The sequence below is a fragment of the Bufo bufo genome, chromosome 1, assembly GCF_905171765.1.
Source record: "Bufo bufo chromosome 1, aBufBuf1.1, whole genome shotgun sequence".
NCBI classification, from domain to species: Eukaryota; Metazoa; Chordata; class Amphibia; order Anura; family Bufonidae; genus Bufo; species Bufo bufo.
The window spans coordinates 756293993-756307339 of NC_053389.1; the positions used below are offsets into that span (position 1 = coordinate 756293993).

General features: G+C 47.5%; 2 protein-coding genes across 2 annotated transcripts in view; one reads left to right on the forward strand and one right to left on the reverse strand.

Annotated features, from left to right (window-relative positions):
- Window positions 1-2039, forward strand: part of LOXL2 (lysyl oxidase like 2) — a 75855-nt gene extending 73816 nt beyond the window's left edge. Inside the window, exons 13-14 of the mRNA XM_040414545.1 lie at window positions 949-1060; window positions 1192-2039. Of these exons, the coding sequence (XP_040270479.1) occupies window positions 949-1060; window positions 1192-1271 (192 nt within the window). The 3' untranslated portion in view covers window positions 1272-2039. The remainder of the gene's footprint in view (window positions 1-948; window positions 1061-1191) is intronic.
- Window positions 2040-2247: 208 nt separating this feature from the next.
- Window positions 2248-13347, reverse strand: part of R3HCC1 (R3H domain and coiled-coil containing 1) — a 47278-nt gene continuing 36178 nt past the window's right edge. The window contains exons 8-9 of the mRNA XM_040415825.1: window positions 12221-12316; window positions 2248-3233 (exon numbers count right to left, since the gene is read on the reverse strand). Coding sequence (XP_040271759.1) covers window positions 3118-3233; window positions 12221-12316 — 212 coding nt within the window. The 3' untranslated portion in view covers window positions 2248-3117. The remainder of the gene's footprint in view (window positions 3234-12220; window positions 12317-13347) is intronic.

The window sequence follows — 13347 nt, forward strand, 5'->3', positions numbered from 1 at the left end:
GTTTTGCAACAGCTGGAGGGCCTCAGGTTGAGCATGCCTGCCTTAAAGTATGTAGCAAGTTCACGATCCTCCAACCAACCAGTCTTCAAAGATCCTATAATCCACTACTTCCATCCTTCATCACTGTATTCGTTTTACGGTCCAAAAACTGCAGATCCTCAAATTATGGATGCAGTCTGTGTGCCGTCCACATTATTTTGTGGTCCCATCGACTTCAATGGGTTTGCATGTCGATTTGCTTTCTGTGTCCATATGTCCATTCTGCAAATGACACAACATGTTCTATGCTTGTCCGCAAAATACGGACCCGTTGTCTACCGGTCCGCAAAAAAAAATGCAAACAGCACACGGACCACATCCATATCTTTTTTTGAGTGACACAAAACAGATACGGTTGTGCCCATGGGTTCACATGTGTTGGAGGCACCCGTCGCAGATTCAATTAAAAATTCTAGACAAACTAATGCAACAATCTGCGCCATTTTGTCTGGTAAAATCATGGGCTTCCTGACTAAACCCAATGGATTTATTATGGTTAGCGGTGTTTGTCGGATGACATTCGTTTCCATAATTAGATTCCATTATTTTCACTGTTCTGCTCTTATAATGGAGCAGAACAATGGAAATAAAAGCAGCGCTGTGAGATGAAGATTGATGGTAGTGTTCATTCATACATGTTGTAAGAGCTTACTCTAAATGTAGAATGCAAGCCCCCCCTAAACCTACATATCCCCAACCCCAGTTATGATCCACTATATACAGTATGTCGGTACACATCTTTCCTTGCCTGTACCTAGCCACAGAGATTTTTGACTGAAGGTTTAACCTACGGTTCACCATAATCTTCAAATGATCTGCCTAAATGAAATCCCACATCTAGTGGTCAGCGCTCCTGTCAATGCACGTTGCTTTTCAGTGAGGACAGTGTCCACCTTTTTGTTCCTGCAGGTTATAATTAATCCAGGTCAGGAAGTGGCCGAATCAGACTACACCAACAACATCATGAAGTGCCGCTGTAGATACGATGGCCAGCGAATCTGGATGTACAACTGCCATACAGGTGAGCGCTGCCTTAAACCGTACCTGTCTGGCCGTCATGGTTTTGTATACTGTGCCAATCATCCCACAGATGGTGTGTTTGACATTTGGGTGGTCACATTTTGACTGATCTATCTTGCTTTTTGTTTTTAGGAGGATCTTACAGCGCAGAGACAGAAGAGAGGTTTGAACAGTTCAGTGGGCTCATAGACAATCAGCTGTCAGCCCTGTAGGAATGACAGGGAGTTGGTGTCATCTCTTCTACACCCAGGAGAGAAGAGGAATATAGCCCCATGCGTTCCAGCAGAGGTCAAGACAGGCCTGGCGGGAGGTCAACAGCCTGAGGCATGCGGCAAATTCTTCCAGCTAATCTTACATTCCCTGGTACTTTCCCACAGAGCAGACCCACAATGATGACCGGTGCGAACAATGTCATTCCACCTCATGTGTCACTGTATAAATATAAGATATACGTCATAGGATTTCCAGGCCAGTACGTCACAGACGTTCCACTTAATGTAGGACCTGAGACGGTGACAGAGCGAGTACTGTAGCATCAGACGTACCATTTGCTGGATCTAACTTCTTTGCTGCCAGGCCAGCAAAGTCTCTGCACTCCAGTATGGTACTAGTCAGCGACCAGCAGCCATGACAGCTTTACACGGATCATCAGGGACTGCAGTATTAGACCTTCCTATTCCAGATCTTTCTCTACTGGGACCATTGCATCCACACTTCATGGGCACCCACTTGGTACTTATGGTGCTATAAACTCTTCTACCAATGGGTCCATCCACACTTTGCTGTCTTACAGATAATGGTTACACGTCCTACAGTGCCAGACCTGCTATGGTGTAGCAGTGACCGGCGGTATCTATACTGTACCCATATGGCCCAGGAAAGACACTACTAGCTACTACCAAGAGGCACTATGTCCGCTCAGTACAAATATATATATCCTTTTTGTGTATGTCTAGGAATAAATTATAACTTATTATCTACATTTGCTTTGATCACTTCATAACCCACAAGTATGCATGAGTCACTGAACTGCAAGAGCAGAAATCGGGCTTCCACGTTTTTCTCCCCGTCTGGAGGGCGCTGATAGGGGAAATAAACCTGGTTGTGAATATCTGTGTATAATTTCCTGCAGACGGATACGGCAGAGGACGAAATAAGAAAAAAAAACAACACACCACCACATAAATGCAACCATTGACATCATTGTTACTGTCACATGATATTAGCCATCAAACAATATGGCCATTACATTCAACAAAGAAAACAAGTCAACTTTGAGGTACTGCTGCTTTAAGGCATCTGGAATGGAAGACTAGCACCCCCTTCCCTGCTCCTGACACAGAAATTTAAGGAATAATGGTATCAGCAAAAGGCCAGTTCACGAGGGAGGTTTTACAACATGTTTTTGGTGCGGGCAACTGTGCCAAAATTCTTCTGAAAATCTGCCGCAGAAGTGTCCATTCATCCTCCGATAGATCTAAATGGGAGGCAGCACTGAGGATCGCGGAGCAGCAGCTTATAGCCACGGCCGCACCAAAAAGGGACATGTCTATGGCCAAAGACATGGTGATCTTCAGCACTGCCTCCCATTGAAATGAATCAGAGGCAGAAAGGACTTGGCTGCTGGTGGATATTCCGCAAAATTTTGCAGCGGCTGTTACACTGTAAAACCCGTCGTGTGAACGGGCCCCTTAGGGTCAAACATCTGGTTGGTCCAACTAAATAGATTTTGTCCCTGTTATAGAAACGATGTGTGGCAGGTTAGTGGATAGACCCTCTTTGGCGTGCATGCCACTCTGGGTGGTCTAAACTAAACAAATCTATAGGCAGAGGGGCCTTAGCACCTTAAAAAGTAAGAACCCTGAAGTCTGTGCTGTGAGACAGACCTCACCCATATGGAAAATAAAATGCTTTGTACAGATGGAGTTAGTTTGCCAAGTATGGCTACGATACACTCGTATCCTCTTCACCCACCACAAGTTGACCTAGACGTGTCAGCAGCACACATGTGGCTAGCACATGCAGGTTCTCAGGAGTAACAGACTGCAAGGTTTGGGCTCACTCTACTGAAGATTGGTCCGGCACCTCCTTTGGCAGTGCCAGCGCTTGAGTCACAAGTCTTCTTGCCACAGTTGCATCGGTTCGTGGTCTCTCCATATGGGGGTGCATGGATTCTGCAAAATAGAGAGAGATACTGTGGTTACACAGGGGAGGAACAGTGATTTAAAGAGGACCTTTCACCGATTCTTACCCTATGAACTAACTATACAGATATGTAGAGCGGCGCCCGGGGATCTCACTGCACTTACTATTATCCCCGGGCGCCGCTCCATTCTCCCGCTATGCCCTCCGGTATCTCCGCTCACTAAGTTATAGTAGGCGGAGATACCAGTCCCTAAGTTATGGTAGGCGGAGTCTGCCCTAGCGCTGGCCAATCGCAGCGCAGAGCTCACAGCCTGGGAGGTTATTTTCTCCCAGGCTGTGAGCTCTGCAATGCGATTGGCCAGCGCTAGGGCAGACTCCGCCTACCATAACTTAGGGACTGGTATCTCCGCCTACTATAACTTAGTGAGCGGAGATACCGGAGGGCATAGCGGGAGAACGGAGCGGCGCCCGGGGATAATAGTAAGTGCAGAGAGATCCCCGGGCGCCGCTCTACATGTCTGTATACTTAGTTCATAGGGTAAGAATCGGTGAAAGGTCCTCTTTAAAGCAGGGATGCTCAAACTGCAGCCCTCCAGCTGTTGTAAAACTACAAGTCCCATCATGCACTGCTGTAGGCTGTCCAGGCATGCTGGGAGTTGTTTTTTTGCAACAGGGGGAGGGCCGTAGGTGGGGCATCCCTGCTTTAAAGGGACGCTACCACCACATTTTTAATCATATATTAGCAGCCTATATATAACTATTCTACTTTTTTTTTTTACAAAAAAAAAAAAAATGGATGGATAGTTTACTAGAGATATTTTTTTGAAGGCTCTCCATGTCTTCTACTTCCTGTCCTGGCTCTTTAAAGGGTGTGTCATCAGAAAATGGAATGTCACGTTTTTATTTTAAACATAATTTTCAAGAATTTTTGGACATGTTATTTTTAATTATATATATATATATATATATATATATATATCAAAAAAATAAAGGGAACACTTAAACAACACAATGTAACTCCAAGTCAATCACACTTCTGTGAAATCAAACTGTCCACTTAGGAAGCAACACTGAGTGACAATCAATTTCACATGCTGTTGTGCAAATGGGATAGACAACAACAGGTGGAAATTATAGGCAATTAGCAAGACACCCCCAATAAAGGAGTGGTTCTGCAGGTGGTGACCACAGATCACTTCTCAGTTGCTATGCTTCCTGGCTGATGTTTTGGTCACTTTTGAATGCTGGCGGTGCTTTCACTCTAGCGGTAGCATGAGACGGAGTCTACAACCCACACAAGTGGCTCAGGTAGTGCAGCTTATCCAGGATGGCACATCAATGCGAGCTGTGGCAAGAAGGTTTGCTGTGTCTGTCAGCGTAGTGTCCAGAGCATGGAGGCGCTACCAGGAGACAGGCCAGTACATCAGGAGACGTGGAGGAGGCCGTAGGAGGGCAACAACCCAGCAGCAGGACCACTACCTCCGCCTTTGGGGAAGGAGGAACAGGAGGAGCACTGCCAGAGCCCTGCAAAATGACCTCCAGCAGGCCACAAATGTGCATGTGTCTACTCAAACGGTCAGAAACAGACTCCATGAGGGTGATATGAGGGCCTGACGTCCACAGGTGGGGGGTTGTGCTTACAGCCCAACACCGTGCAGGACGTTTGGCATTTGCCAGAGAACACCAAGATTGGCAAATTCGCCACTGGCGCCCTGTGCTCTTCACAGATGAAAGCAGGTTCACACTGAGCATATGCGACAGATGTGACAGAGTCTGGAGACGCCGTGGAGAATGTTCTGCTGCCTGCAACATCCTCCAGCATGACCGGTTTGGCATTGGGTCAGTAATGGTGTGGGGTGGCATTTCTTTGGAGGGCCGCACAGCCCTCCATGTGCTCGCCAGAGGTAGCCTGACTGCCATTAGGTACCGAGATGAGATCCTCAGACCCCTTGTGAGACCATATGCTGGTGCGGTTGGCCCTGGGTTTCTCCTAATGCAAGACAATGCTAGAACTCATGTGGCTGGAGTGTGTCAGCAGTTCCTGCAAGACGAAGGCATTGATGCTATGAACTGGCCCGCCCGTTCCCCAGACCTGAATCCAATTGAGCACATCTGGGACATCGTGTCTCGCTCTATCCACCGTCACGTTGCACCACAGACTGTCCAGGAGTTGGCAGATGCTTTAGTCCAGGTCTGGGAGGAGATCCCTCAGGAGACCGTCCGCCACCTCATCAGGAGCATGCACAGGCATTGTAGGGAGGTCATACAGGCACGTGGAGGCCACACACACTACTGAGACTCATTTTGACTTGTTTTAAGGACATTACGTCAAAGTTGGATCAGCCTGTAGTGTGTTTTTCCACTTTAATTTTGAGTGTGACTCCAAATCCAGACCTCCATGGGTTGAAAAATTTGATTTCCATTTTTTTATTTTTGTGTGATTTTGTTGTCAGCACATTTAACTATGTAAAGAACAAAGTATTTCAGAAGAATATTTAATTAACTCAGATCTAGGATGTGTTATTTTTGTGTTCCCTTTATTTTTTTGAGCAGTGTGTATATATATATATATATATATATATATATATATTTTTTTTTTTTTTTTTTTTTTTAAGGGTACTTGTGTTATTCTTTTCACTGAGTTCCGTCCTATGGGCTCAATACTGGAAAAGAACTGATCAGTTTTATCCTAATGCATTCTGAATGGAGAGCAATCTGTTCAGGATGTCTTCAGTTCAGTCTTTTTGCCTTTTCAGGAAGGAGATAATACCGCAGCATGCTGCGGTATTATCTCGTTCAAAATTCAGAAACACTCGCCGGAATGCTGGAACCGGCATTTTTTCCTATTGCCAGATCCAGCCCCGAGTGTTCCAGCAAAACGGATCAGTTTTTGTGGTCTGTGCAACCGTTTTTTCCAGATGACACCGGAGAGACGGATCCGGCATTTCAATGCATTTGTCAGACGGATCAGGATCCTGGTAGGCAGCCTTTTTTTCCTTACAGGCTCCATCCTAAGCCCTCATGTCTTCTTCTGGTCGGGACCCCACTCCCCCTGCTGCGATTTCTACCCATTATGCCTGTTCCCTGTGTAATAGGAAGTTCCCAAGCGGCCAGTCTACCTCCCTGTGCGCGCATTGCCTCAACCCCAGGCCCGCCCAGGCCGCACCTGCGGTCCCCTCCATGTCGGTCCTTCCGGAATGGGCTGCTACCCTGTCCCAAGCCATAGGGAACCTTGCCAGCCTCTCCCAATCCCTGGCGCAGTCTCTGGACCGTCTACCTGCCCAGATTGCGGCCGGCTCTAGCAGGGACTCCCCCGCTGGGGACGTCCGTTCTCGCTCTGGCACGCGATCCCGCAAGCAACCTCAGCCGGGTCCCACTCTTCCTCGGATCATTCCCCGGATAAGTCTGAGACGGGCGAGATTTCTTCTTCAGCCGCTCCTGGGGACTCCTCTGCTTCTGAATCAGAGCGGTGCTCGGCGATGTCTGCGGCCATACAGGATCTCATTAAAGCCGTCCGGGACGCGCTCCATGTGCAGGACGATCCTTCTTCCTCCTCCCAGGAGTCGGTGTCCTTCCGCCGTTCTAGACGTTCCACTGTGGTTTTCCCGAATCACGAGGATCTTGACGCACTTCTGGCTAAGGAGGCTAAGGCGCCTCCTGGCTAAGAAGGCTAAGGCGCCTTCACCTTACCAAGGCCTCGGATGCCCCTTATCCCTTTTCTGAGGAGTCAGTCAGTCAGTCAGTCAGTCAGTCAGTCAATCTCTGGACGCTCGACCCTCAGATTGCTCGCCTGGCTAAAGCTACTACCCTTCCCCTGGCTGACGCAGCTTCCTTGTCGGATCCCGCTGACAAATGGGTCGACTCCTTGGCCAAGTCTGTGTTCGTGGCAGCGGGTGCCGCCATCCATCCTGCGTTTGCCGCCTCCTGGGTGGCCAAGGCCTGCGCTATCTGGGCAAAACAGCTAGTCCGAGCCTTACCTCCAGACTCGGTCCAGGGGGAACTGGCAGTGCTTGCCTCTCAAATTTACCAGGCATCCAAGTTTCTTTGCGATGCCTCTATGGAATCGGCCGGCCCCTAACTCTGTGGCCATTCGCCGCACCATCTGGCTTCGTTCTTGGGCGGCGGATTCCGCCTCCAAGAAGGCTCTGATTTCCCTTCCTCGGTGGGAAGCGTTTGGAGGAGCTCATCTCTGAGGCCACTGGCGGTAAGGGTTCCCTTCTTCCCCAGAACCAGCCTCGCTGCCGTCGCTTCCCTGGGTCGTCCTCTCGGGCGCAGTCCTTTCGGGGCCCTCCCGCCCGATCAGACAAGAAGTCCACCAGGCCTTCCTTTAAGGCCAAGCCCTCCTGGCATGCCAAGCCCAAACCTGCTCGCCCCCAGTCCACTAAGCCACCTTCCGCATGACTCGGCTCCGGTCAAGGTGGGGGGGGGGGGGGGGGGGGGTTGCCTGCTCGCCTTTCAGAATATCTGGCAAGCAAGTGTGGAGGACGCTTGGGTTCTGGAGGTGGTTTCCTCCGGATACAAGATCGAATTTTCCGGTCTCCCGTCGGGACGGTTCTTCCTGACGTCGTCCCCCAGCCATTTTGCCTGGTGCGAATCCGGGCGTTTTCGCCCTCTCCGTCCCCAACATTCTGGCCTTCCTTCAGGCCGGTTTAGAGAAGGGTCTTCGCCTGGCTTCTCTCAGGGGGCAGATTTCGGCCCTCTCGGTCCGCTTCCAGCGTCCTGTGGCTTCGCGGGCTCAGGTTAGGACTTTTCTCCAGGGTGTTGCTCGCCGAGCCCCTCCATTTCGCTATCCGGTGGAGCCGTGGGACCTGAATCTCGTCCTTCAGTCATCGCCCTTCGAGCCCTTGGCAGAGATCTTGCTGTCGTTTGTCTCATTTAAGGTGGCCTTCCTCGTGGCCGTCACCTCCATCCGCTGGGTCTCCGAACTTGCGGCGCTTTCTTGCCGTTCGCCTTTCCTGGTGTTCAATCAGGACAAGGTAGTTCTGCGCCCTGTTCCCTCCTTTCTCCCGAAGGTGGTCTCCTCGTTTCATATTAATGAGGAAATCGTCCTTCCTTCCTTCTGCCCAAATCCTTCTCACTCTAGGGAGAAATCCCTCCATTGCCTGGATGTTGTTTGAGCTCTTCACCTGTATCTTCGCCTCACGGAACCCTTCCGTCGTTCGGACTCTCTTTTTGTGGTCCCGGCGGGCCCTCGTAAGGGTTTGCCTGCCTCCAAGGCCACCATTTCTTGGGTTCGGTCGGCCGTCAAGGAGGCCTATGTCGCAAAGGGCTGTGTTCCCCCTTCAGGTTGACCGGCACATTCGACTAGGGCAGTTGGGGCTTCCTGGGCGGTGCGGCATCAGGCATCGGCTTCTTAGGTCTGCCGGGCCGCCACCTGGGCGTCAGTTCACACTTTCTCTAAGTTCTACCATATTCATTCCCTGGCTTCTGCTGACGCCAGCCTGGGGCGCAAGATTCTGCAAGCAGCTGTGCTTTAGATTGGTGGCATGGCGCTTTTTTTCTTCCCTCCCTCGGGGACTGCTTTTGGACGCCCCATGGTGCGGTGTCCCCCAATGCCATGCACAAGAAAATTGGATTTTGTGTACTCACCGTAAAATCCTTTTCTCGTAGTAGGCATTGGGGGACACAGATCCCACCCTTCTTGAGATTCTTCTTGTTTGAGTTCCCGGCGTTTGCGGAACGGATGCGGATGTGTGGACCCTTATACAGGTTAATGTGCTGCCGGCAATCATGGATTTCTGGTGCCGCATAAAAGATCTGGATACCAACCCAGTGTCTAATTTGTTAGATGATTGGCAACACCGTTTACACAGGGCAATTATCAGGAACAAGGGTTCATATGAACATACATCCCTGACAATTGACCTGTGTAAAAGGGACCAAACGTTGTGGTTTTTATCCAGTTTTTTTAAAGACCATGAATGACCTATACTGAGAGGAGGGAAAAATAATTTTTCTCGGATTTCCTAATTTATTAGTTCACAAGGGGGGGGGACAACAACTGAGCGATAGTCCATATGGCTGTCATTTCCTCTGTGGGCCATCATTTGGCTAGCCTGGAGTCCTGTACAGCAAATCTATCTGGTCAGGAATCTGTGATAGAAGAATGGCCAGATAGCATGCAAATTAGTATCACCTATAGGTAGCTACCCTGTAAAAAGGTCCCCATACACATTAGTCTATTGTCAGTGGGACCAGGATTGGGCACCATGAACTCCTATGCCAGTGACCATCAGAGGTGCCTGGCAGTGTTTTTCTCCTCTCTTCCCCATTGAAACGCATACATCTCAGCTAAGCGTGTATGGAGGAGTCAGGAGCTATAGCTCATCCCAATCCCTTGCAAAAGGGTTTTCAGGCTATGCCATAACCTCATGTTGGGACATATTGCAACTCAACTGTTTAACCAGGTTCCAAAACAGTATTTTTTTTGTTCTGTATATGGCAGAATTTTCTCTATTCTTTTCCTCTGCTTTATGCTCGGTGCGGTAGGATCCACCACCATCCTGGAGAAGCAGGTAACAGAATCTGCCTGGGATCGAGCACATCTACACTGCCTGTCCAAAAAAAAAAAAAAAAAGCCTTTAGCTTTGATTACGGCACGCATTCGCTGTGGCATTGTTTCGATAAGCTTCTGCAATGTCACAAGATTTATTTCCAGCCAGTGTTGCATTCATTTTTTACCAAGATGTTGCATTGATGATGGTGGAGTCTGACTGCTGCGCAAAGCCTTCTCCAGCACATCCCAAAGGAAATGCTCTTACTTTCACTATTAAACATAGCCCTGAGTTCTACTGTTTTTTTTACCAAACGTTTAAGTGATCGCCGATCATTCAGGATTTTTTCCCCGCTACATTTCTTCCTCGAATACGAAGGGTCCCCACTATCCTTCCAGTTTTTAATAATGAGTTGAACAGTTCTTAACCCAATTTTAGTAGTTTCTGGAATCTTCTTAGATGTTTTCTCTGCTTGATGCATGCCAATGATTTGACCCTTCTCAAAAAGACTAACATCTTTTCCACGACCACGAGATGTGTCTTTCGACATAGTTGCTTAAGAAATGAGAAGCAACTCATCGCACCAGTTGGGGGTTAAATAACCTATTGCCGGCTGAAAGATAATCGCCCATGCAGTAATTATCCAATAGGAGGCTCATAACTATTTGATTAGTTAAATCGAGGTGTCGACTTTTTTTTTTTTTTTTTTTGGACAGGCAGTGTATAATAACACCAAGACGGCTTTTACTGAGCACACGCTCTGCTCTAATTAGTCTGGCCAGGAAGGAATTAATGACCATACACAAGACATTTTACTTAACCCCTTAAAGGGAACCGGTCATAAACTTTATGCTGACCTCACTGAGGGCAGCATAAAATAGTGACAGAAATGCTGATTTCAGCGCTGTGTCACTCATGAGCTAAAAGTTAGTGGTTGCTGAGAACCAGCATCATAAACATTACAGCCCAGGCCTCGAAAAGAGTCAAATCTACCTGAGAAGAGTCCTGGTTATTCCTAATCTCCTGCTCTCTCGCCCATCTGCTGATGATTGGCAGTTCTCTCCTAGAGAGAAAGGGAGAAAACTAGGTAGGAGACGGTCAGTCATCAGCAGGTGGGCAGGAGAGCAGGAATTCATGGATAACCAGGACTCTTCTCAGGTGGCCGGGACTCTTTTCCAGGCCCAGTCTGCAATGATTGTGATGTTGGTTCTTGACAACCACTTACTTTTAACTTATAAATGACAGACCGCTGAAATCAACTCACCTGTCTCTACTTTATGCTGCCGTTAGTATGGACAGCATAAAGGTGATGACAGGTTCCCTTTAACAACAGGTTAAGTTTTTTTTTTTTGTTTTTTTTTTTACTTTTTACATTTTTTGCGGGATAAGACACCATTGTCTTCTAGGTTTTGTTTTACAGTATTCACCATGCAATATAAGTGGTAAGCTAACATTATTCTGCAGGTCAATGCAATTACAGCCATACCAAACTTATACATGTGTTTATATGGGTTACTACTTTTGCACAGTTGTGTTGCTGCATTTGTTTTTCTGTTGACAGAGCTGTGTAATGCTACGTTCACATATTGGGTTTGAATTCCATCAGACCGTTCCGGAATTCTCCAGATCCGGTGCTGCCAGATGCAGACGCAATATTCATATAATGGGGTCCGGCAGAGATCTGTACGCATTCTGGCAGACAAGCAAAGAACTTGCTGAATAGTTTTTATTGTAGCAATTCTGAGATACACAAGACTTTTTGATCACATTTGATTCCACTTTTTAGGGGGGGCAAGATGAACCAAAATAGCAATCCTGCCACCGTTTTCTTTTCCTGTACAGAATAAATACTACAATCGTTTTATAGTATGGGTTGTTAAGGTTGGTTTAACCAACTAACTGTTTTGCCTTAGTTCAGCCCTCGCAGTGGGAAAAGTAGTTAACTGTTCTGCCTGAGCTGAGCGTGGGCAGAAAGTCGAGGGGGGTGGGCTGCTGCTATCTCCTATATGGCAGCAGCTAGAAACATGGTCTTGTTTGAAAGCTGACATTCCAGGCTTTCATACAAGACCAAAATGACAACTAAAGTCCAAGCAACAGAGGAGAAATCACAGGTCAGGGATAAAATTGTGGAGAAGTGTCAAGCAGGTTTAGGTTATAAAAAAAAATATCCCAAGCTCTGAACATCTCACAGAGCACTGTTCAATCCATGCATTTGAGAATGGTAGGAGTATGGTACAACTGCCAACCTACCATGACATGGCCGTCTGCCTAAACTCACAGCCCAGGCAAGGAGAGCACTAATTAGAGAAGCAGCCAAGAGGCCCATGGTCACTTTGGAGGAGCTGCAGTTATCCACAGCCCAGGTGGGAGAATCTGTCCACAGGACAACTATTTGTGGTGTACTCTTGCCTTTATGGAAGAGTGGCAAGAAGAAAGCCATTTTTGAAAGATTTAAATCACAGCCCCAATTTACCAGTTTTATGGGGCAGATACAAGGAATAATTAGTAAAGCATTTCCTCACCTGCTTTTTCGTAAGCCCGAAATTTGGACTGGCGACTGCCTTGAGACAAAGGTCGAAACTTCATAGCTGGGTGCTTTTGGATGGAAGCGGCATAAGCTGTAACAGACGGCACATGTTACATACGGTTAGCACACTAATTTAATTAAACATCTAACAAAGATGAACCCCTTAAGAATGTTAGGCTACTTTCACACTAGCGTTCGGGGCTCCGCTTGTGATCTCCGTTTGAAGGGGCTCACAAGCGGCCCCGAACGCATCCGTACGGCCCTAATGCATTCTCAGTGGACGCGGATCCGCTCAGAATGCCTCAGTCTGGCAGCGTTCAGCCTCCGCTCCGCTTACAATGTAAGTCAATGGGGACGGATCCGTTTGAAGTTGACACAATATGGCTCAAATTTTCAAACGGATCCGTCCCCCATTGACTTTCAATGTAAAGTCTGGACGGATCCGTCTGAAGCTACTTTCACACTTTTTTCTACAATATAATGCAGACGGATCCGTTCTGAACGGTAGTGTGAAAGTAGCCTAAACTAGTTTTGACCTTAAAGGGGTTGTCTCACTTCAGCAGATGGCATTTATCATGTATACAAAGTTAATACAAGGCACTTACTAATGTATTGTCAATATTGCCTCCTGTGCTGGCTTGATTTTTCAATGCATTATACACTGCTTGAATCCAGGGGTTACGACCACCCTGTAATCCACAATTGCACACTGCAGGATAAGGCACCAGCCTATCTGGTGGCCGATACCATGGGTATGCACATAGGCTCCCATCCCAGCCACTTCATGTATGCTCTGCAGAGGTGGCCATAACTCCTGGAAACGAGCAGTGTATAAGGTGATGGAAAAAAATGAATCAAGCCAGCAAAGGAGGCAATATGAATAAAAATACATTAGTAAGTGCCTTGTATTAACTTTCTCTACGTGGTAAATGCTATTTGCTTAAGTGAGAGAACTCCTTTAAAGGACAAAGCGATTTTTTGTTTTTCTTCTTCACATTTCAAAGATCAGAGACAAGGCAACAACAACAAAAAATAAATAAAAATTCAGATTCATAAACTACTAATAAACTGTAAACCAGCAATGTCCAAGCTTTTCCACCTGGAATCCATATACCAGTAGAC